Raw genomic sequence first — 18,423 nt, forward strand, 5'->3', positions numbered from 1 at the left:
ATCAAAGACCTTGTGTATTCTCTCTAAGGAGTTGGGTATCTCTAATTGGAACTGAAATCTGAAGTTTCTGAAGTTTCTCTATTAAACAGAGAAGAGACTTGGAGCAGATGACAGCAAATTTAGGTCTAAAGTGCAGTGTCATGTAGTCTAGGATGCTTTCACTTACTGTGATCTTAATATTGCTCTAAACATGAATGTAAAAATGGTTCTGGGAGCGATGTGGGTATTGAAATGTCACTCTTCACTCTACTATGTAGAGGACTAATAGCATAGAGACTAATTGTGTACAGGACTATTTCTGGTTCTTATATATATAAATCATAGTATTAGATCCAGAGAGAAATTTTTTTGACAGGCAGAAGATTGTTTATATGTAATTCCTCAGTCAGAAGTATATACAGTTTCTATTTATGATGCACTATTTCTAAAGTTAGGGAGTTTGTCTCTGCTATGCAGGGTGGATACTTTGGCCAAATCAGGAACACAAAAAAATCTTCTCAGAGATTGAAGGATGCATTATTGGACCATGATCTTGCCCTTCCACTGTGCCTGCTTATGGCTCAACAGAGAAATGGTGTGATCTTTCAAGAGGGAGGGGAAAAACATCTGAAGCTTGTGGGGAAACTGTATGATCAGGCAAGTAAAAGCATGCATTTGTAAGAACCCTTTCTTTGGTAAATTCTGGTCTATCAACACAGTACATAAGAATTTGCAAAACCACTTGCAGTGATCTCACTTAATAAATTGACATGGATGTGCATTACGCTGTGAATGTGTGCAGTTGAGGTCCTGTCTCTCTAGATGTATGGATTGAAATGGCTCAATTTGCCTAAGAGAATACTCTTAGTTCTGCTGGCTTTTGTGGGGCTTTTCTTAGGTGCAGGTATGGTTGAGTCAGCATTGAATGACAGAAGTATGTGGTACGGAAAATTTAGCATCTTTTCCCCCATCAGGAAAAAAAGTGTTTATTTAGGGAATAATAATTTCTTACTGTAATGTGTGTTGTTCAAAAAAAAAAAAAAAAAAAAGCCCTCTCTACCTTCACTTCTGAACTGTCTTCTAACTTTATCTTTTACATGCAGTGCCATGATACCCTGGTACAATTTGGTGGATTTTTAGCATCCAATCTAAGCACGGAGGATTACATTAAGCGAGTGCCTTCTATTGATGTTCTCTGTAATGAGTTTCACACACCTCATGATGCTGCATTTTTCCTTTCAAGACCCATGTATGCACACCATATTTCAGTAAGTAAAACTCTTCTCTTTGTCTCCTTTTAGAGCTGCAGTATTGTGTTTTATGACTATGTGTGTTAGGGTCTTCTAAAGTTTGATTGCCAAGTAAACCTTGCAGAAGCTTTATCTTTATGAAGAGTTAAGGCAGGGAAAATAAGCTGTGGACTGGAACAAAGATTATGCCGTATTTTTATAGAAAATACAGCCTACTCTTCAACTTCTGCACAACTGAGAGAAGTTGTAGCCGATGAAGTCATCTCTTCTGATTTGGGTGATGACAGCAAGTTCTCTTTTTCTTCCTACGAATGTATAAGTTTTGGCAGATGTTTTAGATGCATTTTTGCTGAGGAGGAAAGTGTTGCAGCTGCAGACAGGTGTGGTAGGTCCGGAAGCGTCAGAAATAAATTTGCCCCTGAATCTAGAATGTTGTTAAATGTTGACAGCAATTTTTAGTTGGTGTGGTAAAATGTTTTCCTATAACAGATGAATTTGAAGAAGATAGCAGCATCAATGAAGAAAGATCAAATCCATCCAGTATAGATGAATACTAAAAGTTCTGTGGGACTTTTTTAGTATTTTATGTGTACAAATAAAATTTCACGTGTAAACTCTAGAGAAAGGTTTTTGAGAAAATTGTATGGTATTTTGTTTGTATGTGTACAAAGATTACAGATTTCTATTTCTCATTTTTAATCCACAGTCAAAGTATGATGAACTAAAAAAAGCTGAGAAGGGAAATAAACAGCAGCACAAAGTTCACAAATACATTACATCGTGTGAGCTGGTGATGGCTCCTGTTCATGATGCTGTGATCTCTCTGCACCTTCCCAAGGTTTGGGATGACATCAGTCCTCAGTTTTATGCTACATTCTGGTCTCTGACAATGTATGACCTTGCTGTCCCACATAGTAGCTATGACAGAGAAGTCAATAAACTTAAAGTCCAGATGAAAGCCATAGATGACAATCAGGAAATGGTATGTTTATATCATTTTGTGTTCCAGTTTAAGTTTTCTAACATTGAAAGACTTTTCTTTATGAAATCTTATATTAGATGATTGTAAGCCCATATCTAAACAGTGTAAAACAACTGTCTGTGTACTGGTACCATCTCGTAGTATTTTTCAAAATGACATTCTGCAGATTTGCTTATTCCTTTCTGGATAATGGTGGGTATTTGTATAGCTAATAGCAAAGAATTAAAAATTATGCAAATAATGTTTCTGTGTGTGCTTCTTAGTGCTGAGGAAGAGAATGAAGGAAATCTGGTATTTGCTTGCTGTGATATTGTTACTGATTGTAGTTGCAGGGAAAGTTCTGTCCCTGCTGGCATACAAGTTATGCACACATCTTTTCGTAATTTTTTGTGTGTTCTATATTTTGCTTTCTTTCATAGAGTAAAGTAGTCTGTATGGTAGTGTATGTGGTTCTGTTTTCTGTCTGTTTTTAAGCTAGAAATATATGACAAATCAACTACTAATTTGCTGTATTTAAATGACTGCCAATTCAGCTACCATGTTGAATTAAATCACTTAAGTAGCTGCTCTCTCACCTATTTTATGTAAATATTTTTTTGGATTAAGCTAACCAAAGTCAAAGCTCATTCAGAGAGGCTTAATATAACCTAATTCATCCATTCTGATTTCTCACATTCACTTAATCTGGATTGACTCTTCCTGAGAATTCCCATACTAAAAATACCGATGGCTTCACTAAATGAAAATTACTAGAAAATCTGTGATTTGGAAAACAGTCTTTGACGCCTGTGTCTGTATTCTAGTTTAGCCTGTTCACTTTTATCTTAGCTTTAATCATTCAGTGTTCATAGGTAAAATCAGGTGATTACTAGAGCAGTGTACTGTTTAGTGAAATAGAAAGCTTTTCAAATATTCTTTAGCATTATCAGGGATTTATCTGTAGCAAATGTTAGTATATTAAATGAATTGCATTGACGTTTATAGCCTCCAAATAAAAAGAAGAAAGAAAAAGAACGTTGTACAGCTCTTCAGGACAAGCTTCTTGAAGAGGAGAAGAAACAATTGGAGCATGTGCAAAGGGTTCTGCAGAGACTGAAACTGGAGAAGGACAACTGGCTTCTGGCAAGTGAGTATGTAGGGAAAAACTGTGGATGTTTTTGTAGTTGTCCCTGTCCCCAGACCTAAAAGCTCGTCTGATCTGAGACTTGATAAGACTGGTACTCTAAATGTTGGTTTTAGAATTTGATGTCATATGTTGAGGCCTATTAACAAGGTAAGACACATTACCTTCAGGCTAAAAGTTTTACTTCAAATGTTGAGTGATTGTTTTTCAGGGAGACGTTTTGTTTGCTTCTTGCAATGCAGAGACCTTTTAAGTACTTCACTGATTTAAAAAATAAATATAAGATCGACCAATTCAGTGGAAGATTTAATTACAAAATGGCTTGCTGTTTAGGATGCTACTGAGTCAGGATAACTGATTGTTACATTGCAAGGAATAAGCATGTGTGGATTAAAATCCCAATGCATGGTTTGAATTAACTTTGTTTCAGAGTGCTTAGGAGCACATGATTAGGAGCATGTACAGAGTTGTATGCTGTTATTCAGACAGTAACACAAACCCTAGTGTAATGACAAAATAAGTATTTTGTCAGCCTAATAGCAAAATGAAATGAAAGATAACATAAATGCTGATATGCAGGAGGCAGAACTTTTTTTCTGTGACAGAACATCTATAATTTTTTGTGCTTTTGAAGAATTCTCAGGACTGATTAGTGTGGTTAATCTGAAATATTTTTCTCTAATCAGTTTTCTTCTCTGGAAGAATTTTTGTCTTGGTGAAATTTCCCTGGTCCTAGCTGAGATGCTTGCTTCTGTTGTGATAGTGCAGCAGTTATTTCAGTGGTAGGTGGTTACGTCTAAAGCTTTAACTGCTGTCATTCAGTGAGGTTCTAGGGCCACTGCAGATATTTTGTACTTCACTTTGTGCACAGACTTCTGTTCCTTTTTGCTAATAAAAGTTAACAAAGGAGTACAAGGTCTGATGTCTGCAATGATTTCTGTTCTCTTTTCAGGGTTCTTTTGTTCTTCAAATAACTTATTAAAACTCCCAAAATCTATCTTAAGAGTGGCACTGCTGTTGTATCTCGCACAGGGGATATTCATTGCAAAGGGCTATGTAACCACTTTAAACAAGAATCGTTGGGGGGGGTTTGTTGTTGTTACTGTATCAGACTTCAGGTCAAAGCCTGAGATAAAGATCACTGGTGACTTCCGATTGCTATGTCTTAAGTAAAATAAGAAGTGTGTGTGTGTGTGTATATATATATATATATATATAAAATCTTTTAATCTAGCGCCTTTTGATGCTTATTGAGATGTTTATTGTCTTTATTAAGAGTAAATGGGGAGTTGCTTTTCATCAGCTCTATTTCTTTTTGTTAAGAGAGATTTCAGTTTATAACTGGGAATGGTTGTTCATCTGTCCCAAGGAGCCTAACATGATCCTGTGGAAAAGCAATTCGTTGTCTAGCTCATGTAAGATGCACATAACTGATTTGATAAAGAAACATTGTTGAATCAAGAAAGGTTATTCCCTATAAATATTTAATGTAGTGTCACCAAGAACTAATTAGCTACATGAAACTAGCTAAATTACTAGCTGAAAAATAACTAGCTCAGTGAAGCTTGGTCTGGAAAAGACTGATAAATGCTTTGTTCAGGAAGCACCTAAAAACATGTAGAAAACTGCTTGTGTAGATATGATCTGTATATAAACATGTACTCTTAATACTTCTGATTTGGGAAAGGGGGTATAGCTTATTGTTGTCAGTTTCCACATTGAAACAAATCATCTGTGGTCTGGCTATGTGAGGAAATGGAGCAGCACATCTACTGTAGCAGTAACGGTTCTGTAATAGCTGTGGGAGTGTTTTGTTTTGGTTCCATCCTCACAGACCACTTTCGTGTGAGTGAGTGGTTACATTGCTAACAGAGTGGATAACAGAGAGGATAGCTATTGTTGAATAAAATGGACTTTAGTTTGCTAGTTTTAACATTCAAAAACTGTAGCTAATCTGAGTATGACTGCTTGCTTATTTAACTTAAACTTTTGATTAAAACTTACACAGTTGTCTGTATCAGGCATGACTGTCTAGACTTCATTAAAAATGGTTAAGTGTTGGCTTTAACCTGTGAGGGATAGGTAGATACTAAAATTTAATAAAATCAGTATACAATTTTTAGTTAAGTAAAAGCTGTTAATCCCTTCTTGAACAAGTTTTATTTTATGAGCATCATGGAACCAGAGCAAATAAATTCTGGTTCGTATGAACTGTGCCCTGCAGCCTCTGCAGAATCCTGGTGCAGTAATGCCAGTTGCCGTCATGAGGATCACGACTGCCCTTCCTCCAAAGGCTGACCTTCTCAGTTTCAGTTCTGTTCTTCCTTCCGTTTGCTTAGTTTCTTCATGCCTTCCTTCTGTGCTGCACAGCCCTCTCAGCTTGTTCTTATGTCCCTTGTTAACTGGGCAGGAGCTGCCATAGAACTGGTTTGGATGTGTGTTTGACTGGTGGGTCAAAGGGAACGGCTAATGGTTGAGCTTTTACTCGGTGGTAGAATGGAACTTTCACAAAATGAAGCTTAGGTAGCTAATTTGTTACTCCGTTGCTTTGCTGCTTAATTGGTTGGTGGGCAGGGGAAAGAAACAACTGCTAAGAGACTGTACACAAACAGCATGCTCCTCTTTTCCTAAAGCAACTGAGCTGAAAGCTAGTCCCATCTAGAAAGGAGAAAATAGATGTTCTAGAGGAAATAGCAAACTCTGTTCCTTTTGCTAATGCACAGTTTGAATAGTTGAAGCAACTTATCACAGTTGTTCTGAGCTTGTTTTTCCTCCATTGAGAAACAGAAAAGACTCCCCATAAGAAAAAGGATTTGCTATCACCCCATTCCTACCACTCCCCTCTTTCTTAAACCACTAAAAAGCGTATTTTGACTTTTGCCCAGTGGTAGCAAAGATATGTCTACAATGCAAACTGGCTAATGTAAGATAATACACTTCTGGAATATAGATGTATGTATTGAACTTTTTGGGGAAAAGAGTGGTTGAATGTTATCCCATTAATTTACTGTCTTTTTTTCCTCTTAATTTCTTTTTATTTTTGAAGAGTCTACCAAAAATGAGACTATCACAAAATTTCTGCAGTTGTGTATATTTCCTCGCTGCATTTTTTCGGCAATCGATGCGGTTTATTGTGCTCACTTTGTAGAACTGGTGCATCAGCAGAAAACACCCAACTTCTCGACACTTCTCTGTTATGATAGAGTAAGTAGCTAGAACAGTATATATATTCTTAATTATTATTTCTGAAAGTATTTTCTGTGGTGTTTTTTTTTCCCCACTGCCATGCCTTGAAGAGATCTCAACAAAATCATTACCTGTGTTTAATTCCAGAATCTACATGGCAATCAGAAGTTCCCTTTTGGGCTTAGGACTGTACAAACTAAGCTTCCCTAGAGCTTCAGAGGATTATTTTCAAAAAACTTTTTCCTGATTTATCCTAACAAGGATAGAGTTTCAGAGCAAAGTCATTTATATCTATTATAGGTTAGAGTGATCCAAATCTCAGCAGTCACAGGAGTCAGATTCAGGTTTTGCAACCTTCCTGTGGTTTGCATTTCTGTGACCTCATCTACCCTCCATTTCCAACCGTGCACCCTACCGCCCTGGTAGCAACTTTCTTAGGCTTCCCCTAACAAGCATCATCCTTTGGACCCAAGTGTACAGTACTACAGAGATGGAACAAATTCATATCACTGCTGAGGCACGTGAAGGGGAGGATATGGTGCCATAATGAGTACTTTTGATAGCAGCAGCAGCCTGACTTTCTGGGTCAAACGGGGCAGTTGGAAGAGGTGTTGGCTGTTCAGACTTTTCCCACTATTTGCATAGCCATTCTTTTCCTCCTGTGGAGGAAGAAGGGATGAGTGTAGATGGAAGAATCTTGCAGGATGGATTCAGCTCCAATAGTACCAGCTGACTGTACAGTTCTAGGATATCAGACCCATTCTGGCACTTAACTTAGCTTCTTACTACTGTTAAGTTAGCCAGTCATCTGTACAGTTATAACAGATTGGACTGTGAGCTTTGATTAAAAGGGTTTGTGTGGGACTGTACTGTAAAAGTTAGGGTGGAGACTGTGTTCCTATGAACATTGAGTTAAAAGTTGGTCTGGTTTCCTTTGAGATATGACTTTTGAAGTAGGTATCCACTTTGATTTCATGGTCTAAAATGGCATTCTTACTCAAATCTTCAGTCCATGTTCTATGTGACAAAAGTAGGGTTTTGGTGACTTTTGTACAATTGACTGCCTGATGAACCTGTGCAGCTAGAAAAAACATCCTTTTGCATCAGCTTGCCTAGGTGTTTATTTCTACCTGCTCAACCAAATACTTAATTTGAAAACAAAACAGTTATATGCCATTGAAGATGCACTTCAGCTGTGGAAAACTGTACATCAGCAGCTGTATGTGGCTTTTAGATTCCAGGTTAATTATGAAGGACTGAAAGCTGGGGTGGAAAAAAGTCTTGAAAACACACTGAGAATATTTGATAAAGAGTTTGTGTAGATAATAGACAAGGCTGCCTTTCTTACTTGTTTCTCTGAGTAGAATGAGATTTGGTTCATCAAACTAGGCACCTTTTCTAGATATTTCTGTTATCTGAATTCTGTTATATTTAGAAACTAGCCTAACAGCTGTTTAGACTAGAGGAAATTTAAATTCTGGTGGCTCTTGTTACTTTGTAATTCAGTAAACTGAGCAAGTCAAAGCTAACTTTCTATTATTATTATTCTTAGGTTTTCTCTGATATTATATATACAGTAGCAAGTTGCACTGAAAATGAAGCTAGTAGATATGGCAGGTTTTTATGCTGTATGTTGGAGACCGTGACTAGATGGCACAGTGACAGAGTCATATATGAAAAGGTATGTAAAGTTGCTGAAACATCTTTGCTCATGAAAAGAGTTATGTAATGTCCACTTGTATAATCAGGCCCAATGAAAATGGATTTAGTGAAAACTAAGTGTGAATTTTTCTGATATTCTGATTTTAGAATTGAGTTTCTGTAATTCATATAGTTTTAATAGAAATAATTTCATATAGCTTCAAAAGTAAAATATGACTCGTATTTCTGATTCTTCAGTTTGTCATGAAGATAACAGTTTGGGGAGCTTATGGAGACTCTCCTAATACTCCCTGCAAAAGTTAGCTAAATAGCAAAGAACCTTTTCATTCTCTAACCCAGAAGCTAATATTTTAATGTATATAAGTGTCTGTGTCTCTCTCTCTCTCTCTCCCCTCTTTCATCAAGCATTTGTGCAAGTCTTGTAAAGAGTGATCATGTTTTTGTCTTCAGCAGCATTAGTGATCAAGTTGTCATATTAACTTTTACTGAATTCTTATTTTTATGCTTCCTGAAAAAGACTTGAGTTTTTGTTCCTTTTATGCACCTGTAGGAATGTGGCAACTATCCAGGCTTCCTCACTATATTACGGGCAACTGGATTTGATGGTGGAAATAAAGCTGATCAGTTGGATTATGAGAATTTTAGACATGTGGTACACAAATGGCATTATAAGTTAACTAAGGTAAATAAGGATGCTGAAAAGTTTATGGTTGTGGAAGTATTAATGGAAAAAATCTTGATTGGGTTTAATTTGTATTGTAGGCTTCTGTACACTGCCTTGAAACAGGTGAATATACACATATCAGAAATATCCTGATTGTGCTGACCAAAATCCTTCCGTGGTATCCAAAAGTATTGAACCTGGGCCAAGCCTTGGAAAGAAGAGTACATAAGATATGTCAGGAAGAGAAAGAGAAGAGACCTGATCTATATGCATTGGCTATGGGGTAACAACACCTTACTTTAAGAAAGTGATTAGAAGTGGATCATGAGAGGCTTCTAAAGACTTGGAACTTTACAGTCCTAACACATTTCATTTTTACCTTATCGCAGAAGATTTCGCTATCCTGCATCTCAGGGCTGGCAGTGTGAATGAAAACTTACAGTTCGTGCTGGATGATCGTTAATTGCCTTTACAAGACTCTAGTAAAGCACATTTAATAGTAAAGATTTCCACTCCTAAGAGTTTAACTTAATTTTAGAGAAATAGTGTAGCAACAAGTAGATAGAGCAAAATGAAGAAAGCTAAGTGAATAGGTTTTCAGTCTAAGTTTATACAGTTCTAAAATGTGAAACTAAAATGCTTAATTATGTTTTACATCTTTCTGTGGTGAATACAGAAGCATCCATGTGTGCTGGACGGCCCGTTCAGATTGCTATAACAGTTGAAGTTTTGTCAATAGGTCGGTTTTTGTGTGTGTTTGGGTAGGGGAGGAAGGAGAGAGACTGGAGAGGGTTTGGAGGTGGGGTGGGTTTTTTTTGTTTTGAATTTTCTTTTTGTGGATTTTTTTTTTGAGGTGATTGAAGGGGCAAGAAACTGCATATCTTTTGGGGAAAACTCTGAAATAACAGATGAACAGATGAATGTTAAATCATTTTAAATTCAACCCATATTTTGCTTTATGTTTGTGCATATTTAACAATCTGTGCGACTTGCAGCTATTCTGGGCAGTTGAAAAGTAGGAAGCCTTACATGGTACCTGAAAATGAATTCCACCACAAAGACCCACCTGCCAGGAATGCTGTAGCTGCAACAGTACAAAATGGGCCAGGTGGTGCTGGGATGCCTGCATCTCTCTCAATAAATACAGCTAAACTGGAAGAAAGCACTGCTGAGGAGACTGGTAAACCTCTGCTTTTTATAGAATTCTTATAATATTATAGACAACTTCCTGAAAATTTGGATTGTTAAATGGAAAAGAAAAATCCTAAATGTGATACAAAATAGGGCCAACATGTGTTCTTTAAAATACATATTTTTGGTGGATTTTGAGGGAGGGTGTTCTGCATTATTACTCCTTTAACTGTCAGTTGCAACTGATTTTGCATGAATAATTTGAGATGCTTGTTTTACTTTAATTGGTGAGCTCTATATTCACTTGTTGAAACAAAATTTTTGTCTTTTTAAACAGATAAACTAAAGGAGAAATCTCAGGGTGCTGTGAAAGTTATTAATAAAGCTGTCAATGCTACACCAAAGGTGACAACAAGCAATGGAAACAGTGCTTCTAATAGGTGAGAAACTTAGCCTTCAACATTCCCCATTTTCTTCCTTCCAAACCCTAGAACTGTACTTGAAAGTGTCTTGACTTTCTTTTTTGCTTTCATGTTCCATATAATTTGTTTCTGTTTCTTCAATGTTTAATAAATAAAATTATTTCAAACTATGCAGCTGTACTAAGCAGACATTATTGTTAAATGCATTCCACTTCAGCTAAACAAATATGAAATAAATTAGAACACTTGTTTGTTGCTATTCTGATAAAGTGACAGCTAAAAATCTGACTGACTGCTGGTGTTTTCAGCAGGATATCAGATCATCAGAAGTAAAACTATTGTGATAAAACTAAAGCTAGTTTTGTATGCATGCTAATTGGCCGTTTTATTTTTTTATGCAGCAAAATTATTAAAGAAAAAGAGGATAAAGAAAAAAGTGGGAAGGAAAAAGAGAAAGAAAAAAAGGAAAAGACTCCAGCTGCCACTCCAGAGACCAAGGCACTTGGGAAGGATGGAAAAGATAAACCAAAGGAAGAACGGGCAAATAAAGATGATAAAGCAAGAGAGATCAAGGAGAAGACACCAAAATCTGACAAAGAGAAGGAAAAAGCCAAGAAAGAAGAAAAAACTTCAAAAGAAGAAAAAATGAAGACAGTTGTTACCAACATTGATTCAAAATCAGCTGCAGAAAAGGAGAGAGAAAAGGAGCCGTCCAGAGAAAGAGATGTAGCGAAGGATATGAAATCCAAGGAAAATGCTAAAGGAGGAGAAAAGATGCCAGTAGCTGGGTCCTTGAAGTCACCTGTTCCCCGATCAGAAACATCAGAATCTGAAAGGGGTAAGTTTGTGTATTTAGGCTATGTCTTTAGAAAATCACTGAATGTCAAAAAATGCTAGAGATGGTGAGAAAGGATGGCTACATAGTAGCTAGTGTTTAGCATTGGCTTTAAATATCTTAGTGCCTGGAAGAGGCCATTCAGGATCTCTCCAAAAGGCAAACTATGTGAGTGCATGAACTTCCCATATCTTTAGTAAGTGCTCACTTTCATATTGTCTATCAACTTGTAATTATTTATACTGACATTTTGAACACCTTCAGTATAAATCTAAATTCTTTATTGTAATGTATTACTATAACTGAGGCCTTATACAGTTTGCCAAAAGTTAATGCAAAAATCCTCAAGAAGAGTTTCATCATAAACTTTGAATTGAAAGGAAATAAAAGATACAGGCCTTTTTACCCTTTAGAAGGACACAGGAAGCTTTTAAAGTCCCTTTCTTATTAAGTCCTCGATGTTGACATTTTAAGTTATTGTAATCTGAGGCTGATGTTGAGGTATATACTTGGGATATTTTGTTTGTTGCATGCCAAGTAAAGTAGGGTTGGAATGCTTTACATCCCGTTCACCTTTTCAAAGTCTTCATAGCAACTTTGAGAGTTAGGTATAGACATATTTAAAATGAAAGTTTGAACAGAGCATAATTTTGCAGCACAGTTTCTTCATGTTTTGCTTTTTTCCTGCAAACTTGCATAAACAGAGTCAAGGCGTGTTGCTATTGCTAGATTCCTTAGTAGTAAAACCTGAATTCTAACTTGAATTCTTTTGGTGCTCTAGAAAGCCATATTATTAGATTTATCCTCTTTTACTTGTGTTGTAATAATGCTATTGTTCCTTTCTTCCTTCAGAACAAAAACGCCGCAAAGTTGATACCCATTCTTCTCCATCACATTCCTCAACAGTAAAGGTTAGTATAGCCTGAGGAAGGCAGCGTCCATGTTAGGCTCACAAGTTTGGGATGCCAGTATCCGACTTCCTTCAAGTTTTGTGCCAAGTATACACTGGAACCACTGGAGGTTTTATATTGCATTAGAAAATGCATTCCTTTTCTTTATTGGCGGACTGTCTTTTTTCTATAAAAAATATTTTTAATTAAAACCAAAATAAAGCTTCAAGGACCTAGCACAAATTTTGTAAATAGTTTTGGAAATTGCAAGAGAATTTTTACACAGAAGTGCCTCATTGTTTTAAGCAGTCAGTTTTTTTGGAGTGCAATGGTAGCTACAAGCAAATGAGTCTTTGCAGCAGAGTGGAGCATATTTTTCTGCACTTCTATTGAAGAATCTATAGCACTGAAGATTCCTGGATCATACGGGATGTACAATACCTCTGAATTCATCAGGCTTCTTGATGAGCATCATACCGATATGTGCCTTCTAAGGAGGAGTCTTGAAAGGCGTTCCATTTTAAAGTCTCCTTGGTGATCAGTTCTCCTGTAGTTGTGTATATTCAGTGAGCATGCAGCTTCTGTTGTTACCTTCCCTTCGAGGTTTGTTTATTTCCAATGGGTTCCCACCGTGTTGAGCCCTGCGTTACGATAAAACCAGATGTGGCAACCAAGCCTACTAACCAGCAAAGAGAAACCCCAAGCATTCAAGCGCAGCACAAAACCGTGGCTGTAGCCTACTTGAAGACTCAGGGTAGCCAATCCTTGCTCCATATTTATTTTATTTCTAAACCATCTCTATGTTCATGGAATCTTTGAATTTGCAGTACGTTGAACCTTTAAAACTGTAAGTTACTAATACTTCATCAAGAGCACTGTGATGGATTATGTGGGCTTTTAAACTTCACCATCTTACCAACTTTAGAACAAGCTTTTTTTTTTTTTTTTTTTTTTTCCCCAAAGATTACATCTCTTTCTCTGTGAGGTTTACTTGAAAGATTTAGACTAATTTTGGAGAGCTCAAAAATAGCTGTAATTATTTTTGAGGAAACAGGTGACTGAATATTTTTTACTTGTTTTTGTAAATGGCAATGTAAAGTCATTCTAGAGTGACTTCTACCACATTTAACTGAAAGTGGAGAAGATAGGTTTAAATTTTTTTAAACCTGTATTTCACCTGTGGTTCAGTTGTATTTAGAATTAAGATTTTTTTTCTTTTGTATTTTGCAGAAGTCTTGGTGGGATAGTAGCTTTCAATATTTTATGAAAAATTAGATATAAACAAATTTTGTAGTTTGCTTATTTTTGTTGGTATAATTGGGTGTAGAGAATAGATATGACTTTCTTTTTTCTTTCTTTTTTAAAAATTACTGTAGCTCCTAGCTTTGTTCAGTGTAAAGTATTAACATAAGATTTATTTCAGAAGGAGTAGCTGTTTTTTGTTTCGAGGGTACGGCCATGCTTCCCAAAGTTCCTCTGGTTTCTGAAAACTATTCCAGCTTACGTGTCATCTCCATTCATTTTCTACAGGACAACCTCAGCGAACTCAAGGACTCTTCAGCAAAGGTTTGAATCTTTTAGACACCACCAAAGATTACTCTTGTGTTTTGTTGCGGCGAAAACTTATTCTTGGTTTTGTGGCAAACCCCATCAGAGAATTCAAATTCCATTCCWGTAAATGCTCATGTAGTAACAGAATGGGCTGGGGCAGGGTTTTCCCTGTTTTGTTTTGCTGGTTTTTTTTTTTCTTTTTTCCCCCCCCTCCTTCCTGGCCCATAGAACTTGTGTGCTGTGCTGTCCTTGAGGCCCGCTCTTGCCTGCAGGTCTGTGACAGGGGGGAATTTGTTCTGTGGAAGCAGCCTAAAGAATAGCTCCTGAATTTACCCTTCTTTCGATATTTTTCAGAGATTTTCTTTCGTAGTTGACAATTTTACCTTCAGTTCCAGTTTGTGGGAAGAAATAAAAAAGCACAACTGTCAGTACTGTCTTTGCTTTACTCATTTCCAAATGGGTAAACAAAATTGTGTACCTGAATAGTCGATTAGAAAAGCAAAAAATGCTGGCTATTTGGATATTCTGTACCAGTTAAATATCTTTTCTGGTCCTCCCTGAAATATGTAAATTAATAAAATTGTCTTTGTTTCAGCAATTTATATATGTAGAAATCATCTCTTAGAATAGTTGATTCTCTTTTGATACCAATAGGAAATTTTAATTATTGAAAAAAAAAAAGTTTGAGACACACCTGGAATATTAGTACTCCTTTCCCCTTACTACTGTTGTATTGATATGTTCTAACTGGTATTTCAAGTACTGTATTTCTAAGCATCATAGCCAGACTTCTAAATGATCATCTTTGTGTTTTTCCTTCCTGTAAATGCACTTCAGATTCCATATCTATATGCTAAAGAAAGTTTCCAAGAATTGAAGGAAATTTTAGAATATTCTGATATTTTTAGAAACAGATTCTGCAACTATCTTGTTGCTTTTCTTTTTTCCTTAGACTTGGCTTGCATGCACACTGGACCCAATAGAATTATATATTTTCCCCTATAAAATAAATTAAAAAATGCATAATGGATTTATCACTTCCTGTTCTGTATTGTATGCTGCACTAATGTTTTAATTGTAGCTCTCTATTTGTTTAAACAAAGTGTTCAGAACACTTTGTATGTTTTAATTTGAAATAGCTGTGATTTTTATAATGGGCATTTGCTGATGCCTTTTAATGAAATCTTTCCGGTACTAGCTGTATCTGTGTATAGGGGAGGCATCCTCTGATTCTCATGATTCACAACTGATGAGATGATAGCTTCTGAGGATCAAATGCAGATATTTTCAAAAAATATTTATAAATCATTGTCTTTATTTTCTTGTAAACTTAGTTTTTTGAATTTAGAGAACGAGAACATGTCTTAAACTCGCATCTATACCAAGTGTGGTATTCGGCAGTCTACCTGCTCATTCTCCTTTTCCCCCTCCCTTCCCATATGAGTTAAGTTTCAATTGGTTAATTTAAACTTCAGTTAAGTTTTGATTAGTTAAGTTAAATATTTTTTTTAAGTAATTTATTTTACATATCAACACACTGGCATAGTAGTCAATCAGACAGTGGAGCTATTTGTAATTAAATCATCAAAAATGGCTTGAATTTTTAGTCACTATCAAAAGTTAAATTTTAGTTAACTATAATATATAGATGTAGTTGGAAGTGTATTGCAGTTTTGTGACTTTTTCATGGATTTATTGTTTGTGAAGTGCTTATTTTTCTTCCAATCCTTATTTGCTCCCTACTAAATGCTGTTTTCTACTCTGTCTTAATCAACTAATTTTCATTCTTCAGTGCCATTTTAACCTACTTAAGGCACTTTTTGACTATGTTGCCTGTTTATGGTATAAGACAAGTTAAATACTCTTTACTCCTGCGTACTTGTTTGGGGAAAGGATGTGATATTCGGAAGCCTGTAAGAGACTTGTGAGTTCAGCTTGCATTGAAAGTTCGTAGAAGTCAAGTGCTTCTGTATGCTTGTAGGCTTGGCTTGCTTCTTGATTTAGCCTGGGTTTGGGGCCAGACCGCTGAAGCGGTGTTTAACATTGCAGGTTGTAGAATAGATGTTGCCACACTTGAGTTGAGTTTGCATTATTCTTACTTTGGCCTTTGCCCAAATTACACAACACGCAGCAGTACCCCAGATTTGATGTGGTTTCAGCTAGCAGTGTTTCTAGAGGCCAAATGGTAAAGCCTGGCAAGCTGGATCCAGCCTCTTCTTGTAAAGGACAGAAGAGTGCGGTTTTCCACAGCTCTGAACTGGGATGGTAGATGAGCAGTGCCATCTGTCATGGGAGACCCTGTGGGTGTAAGGAACAGAAAAGGAGGAAAGCCGAGTTAAGTCTTAGCTGCCTTCCACATTAAGAAAGCAAAACAGGGCTGCACTGGGAAACCATGTCTGCAAGTCACTGCTAAGAGCTGATAACAGACAAGGGGGCGAGGATAAACTGGCCTGTAGAATAAAGACAGCGAAAGGAACAAGATAGGATGAGTGAGGGGAAAAGGGCAGAAAGAAGAAAAAGGGATCCAGTAAAAGGGATACTGAAGGTTCAGCCTTCGACATAGGAGAGTAGCAAAATACCAGTAAGTAAGAAAAAGCAAAGGGACCCAAGATACTGTCATTGTGTTTGTTTTTTTGTTTTTTGTTGTTTTTTTAACATAAGACTAGTGACCTGAAGTTTTGGCAAGTTAAACATTTTCAAAAACTGGAAAGGGGTAGGATTAGCATGATTAAAAGAACAAAATTACTTGAAACCCTATTTGATTTTGTTAGTTTAAGTGATTTCTGTATTGTTTTAAACTAGTCTTGCATTTGTCTCTTTCTATGGCGCCCTTTTAAGTAAGATGTCTCTCTAAAAAGAAATGTAAAGAACACTCCAATTAAAAAAATCAGACAAAATTGATAGCTTACAGAACTTGAAAAAAACTCAAATATACTGATTTTAAATTTGTGTGTTGCTATAACTCAAGTATCTGAAATACCAGTAAATGCTGTTTCATTTAAAATTGGCTTTTTTATATTTATGAAAAGTATTTCTTAAACCTGAATATAAAATATAATTGTATTAAAATACAGAATTAGTTATGATAACGCGTTGATGTGCAAAACATGCACTACCTTATATATAGACATAGTAGCTTTTGAACTTTGTCAAGTGTTATACTTGACACTACTGTGATTTGTTTTCTCCCCCCCCCCAAAAAAAAGTTTAGTGTATAAAAACATTTAGCTTTGAAACTAGTATTTTTTTACAAAGCTTATTAAAACTGGTTAGAAAGAGGAGTGGAATAACAAGCTAGAACCTTGCAGAGCAAACACAACTCTCTTCTAGTTTCAGCTACTTTTATCATTTGAAGCTTAGGGCTTACCATTGAATTCTATATTATTTTAGCTGAAAAAAAACATTATTCAAAGTATTGGCTTTAAGTACTTTGTAGATTAAGGTTATTCTTTAAAAATTAGAACCTGTTTAAGAAACTGATTCCATTCATTCATTCCAGGCAGAATTGCAAGTGCTAAGTCAGTCCAGGAATCTGCACATCCTGTATCAATAGTACTGCTTTGATGTATCAAACAATACTGGTAAAGAACTTCGTGTGTATTCAATATAAATGTTTCAGTTAAGTGAAAGAGTTTTTGGATTTTCAGTGTTGAGAAAACAATATTACAGATTAAACTATAGATGACCAGTTTGAAAGCTTCAATTTATTTACTTTGTGCTTGTATAGTACCAATATTTTATTTTGTTTTTTGAGCTAGATTTGGTACAATAGAGTAAGACTTTTGTTTACACGTTTAGAAATACATATTAATTCTCAATGATATTGCCTTAATTTAACAGCACTACATTAACCACACTACTCCAACACTGTCCAAGAGTAAGGAGAGAGAAGTGGACAAGAAAGATTTGGACAAGTCAAGGGAAAGATCAAGAGAGAGAGAGAAGAAAGATGAAAAGGACAGGAAAGATCGAAAAAGGGTTGGTGAAATTTTTATGAACTAGTTTAGAAAGTCGTTAAATACTTGGAAAGCTCTCTGTTCAAAACTCTTGCAATAATAACTGGTGGTACAACCTATCAAAGCAGAAGTTACCCAAATCAGGGTTGTTTTTTTATTTTGTTAATATTTCAAAGGTTAGTTTACATTAGTACATTCTAAACCATTACTCTTCAAAACCAATCTCCAGAAGCTTTAAAAATATATAATATCTCAGTTACCTTTTAAGTGTTCAAAAAATAAGTTCTTTAAATTATAAGTAGGGTGCTACTTCAGGAGTATGACTGTATCAGTTTGCTAACATTGGCATAATTGTATTTGGTATTAGGATCATTCAAACAGTGACCGGGAGGTGCCACAGGATTCAACTAAACGACGCAAAGAGGAAAATGGGACAAGTATGTACTTTATTTTGTGTGTGTGTGTGTGTTAGGTTTTTTCAATTGTTGTTGTGAATCACAACTTTCTGGTGTGTTTTTAGCTGGTTCTTCAAAACATAGTAAAAGTGAAAGTCCTTCTGATTCCCCTCGCTCAAATGAAAAGGAAAAGGAGAAGAACAAATCAAAATCTTCAGGTAAAGAAAAAGGTGATTCAATCAAAGCAGAGAAGATGGAGAAGAGCTCCTCTGGTAGCAAAAAGGTAAAATAAGCTAGTCTCATTTTCTGTTCTCTATAAACAGTTTAGCTCATTGTTTTTCCTAGATTTTGTTGCCTGTTTATGGCCTAAATTGAAAAGACATGCTGTGAATGTGTA

General features: G+C 36.0%; 1 protein-coding gene across 9 annotated transcripts in view; it reads left to right on the forward strand.

Annotated features, from left to right (window-relative positions):
* The window catches only part of THOC2 (THO complex 2), a 64,800-nt gene that overhangs the window by 41,709 nt on the left and 4,668 nt on the right, over nt 1-18,423 (forward strand). For 7 of the 9 annotated variants that reach the window (XR_003257442.1, XM_026089493.1, XM_026089496.1 and 4 more), the window contains 16 exons: nt 457-636; nt 1,083-1,247; nt 1,936-2,211; nt 3,196-3,337; nt 6,381-6,538; nt 8,073-8,201; nt 8,733-8,864; nt 8,945-9,129; nt 9,842-10,026; nt 10,315-10,417; nt 10,801-11,237; nt 12,087-12,145; nt 13,655-13,690; nt 17,516-17,653; nt 17,999-18,068; nt 18,152-18,309. Coding sequence is in view for 7 of the 9 variants with exons in the window: in XM_026089493.1 (XP_025945278.1) it covers nt 457-636; nt 1,083-1,247; nt 1,936-2,211; nt 3,196-3,337; nt 6,381-6,538; nt 8,073-8,201; nt 8,733-8,864; nt 8,945-9,129; nt 9,842-10,026; nt 10,315-10,417; nt 10,801-11,237; nt 12,087-12,145; nt 13,655-13,690; nt 17,516-17,653; nt 17,999-18,068; nt 18,152-18,309 (2,553 nt within the window). In the remaining 2 variants the exon portion in view is untranslated. Of the gene's footprint in view, nt 1-456; nt 637-1,082; nt 1,248-1,935; nt 2,212-3,195; nt 3,338-6,380; nt 6,539-8,072; nt 8,202-8,732; nt 8,865-8,944; nt 9,130-9,841; nt 10,027-10,314; nt 10,418-10,800; nt 11,238-12,086; nt 12,146-13,547; nt 13,691-17,174; nt 17,257-17,515; nt 17,654-17,998; nt 18,069-18,151; nt 18,310-18,423 lie in introns of those variants that run through there. The other 2 variants (XM_026089497.1, XR_003257443.1) reach the window with 2 other exon arrangements.

The sequence above is a fragment of the Apteryx rowi genome, unplaced genomic scaffold (assembly GCF_003343035.1).
Source record: "Apteryx rowi isolate R43461 unplaced genomic scaffold, aptRow1 scaffold_82, whole genome shotgun sequence".
Taxonomy (NCBI): Eukaryota; Metazoa; Chordata; class Aves; order Apterygiformes; family Apterygidae; genus Apteryx; species Apteryx rowi.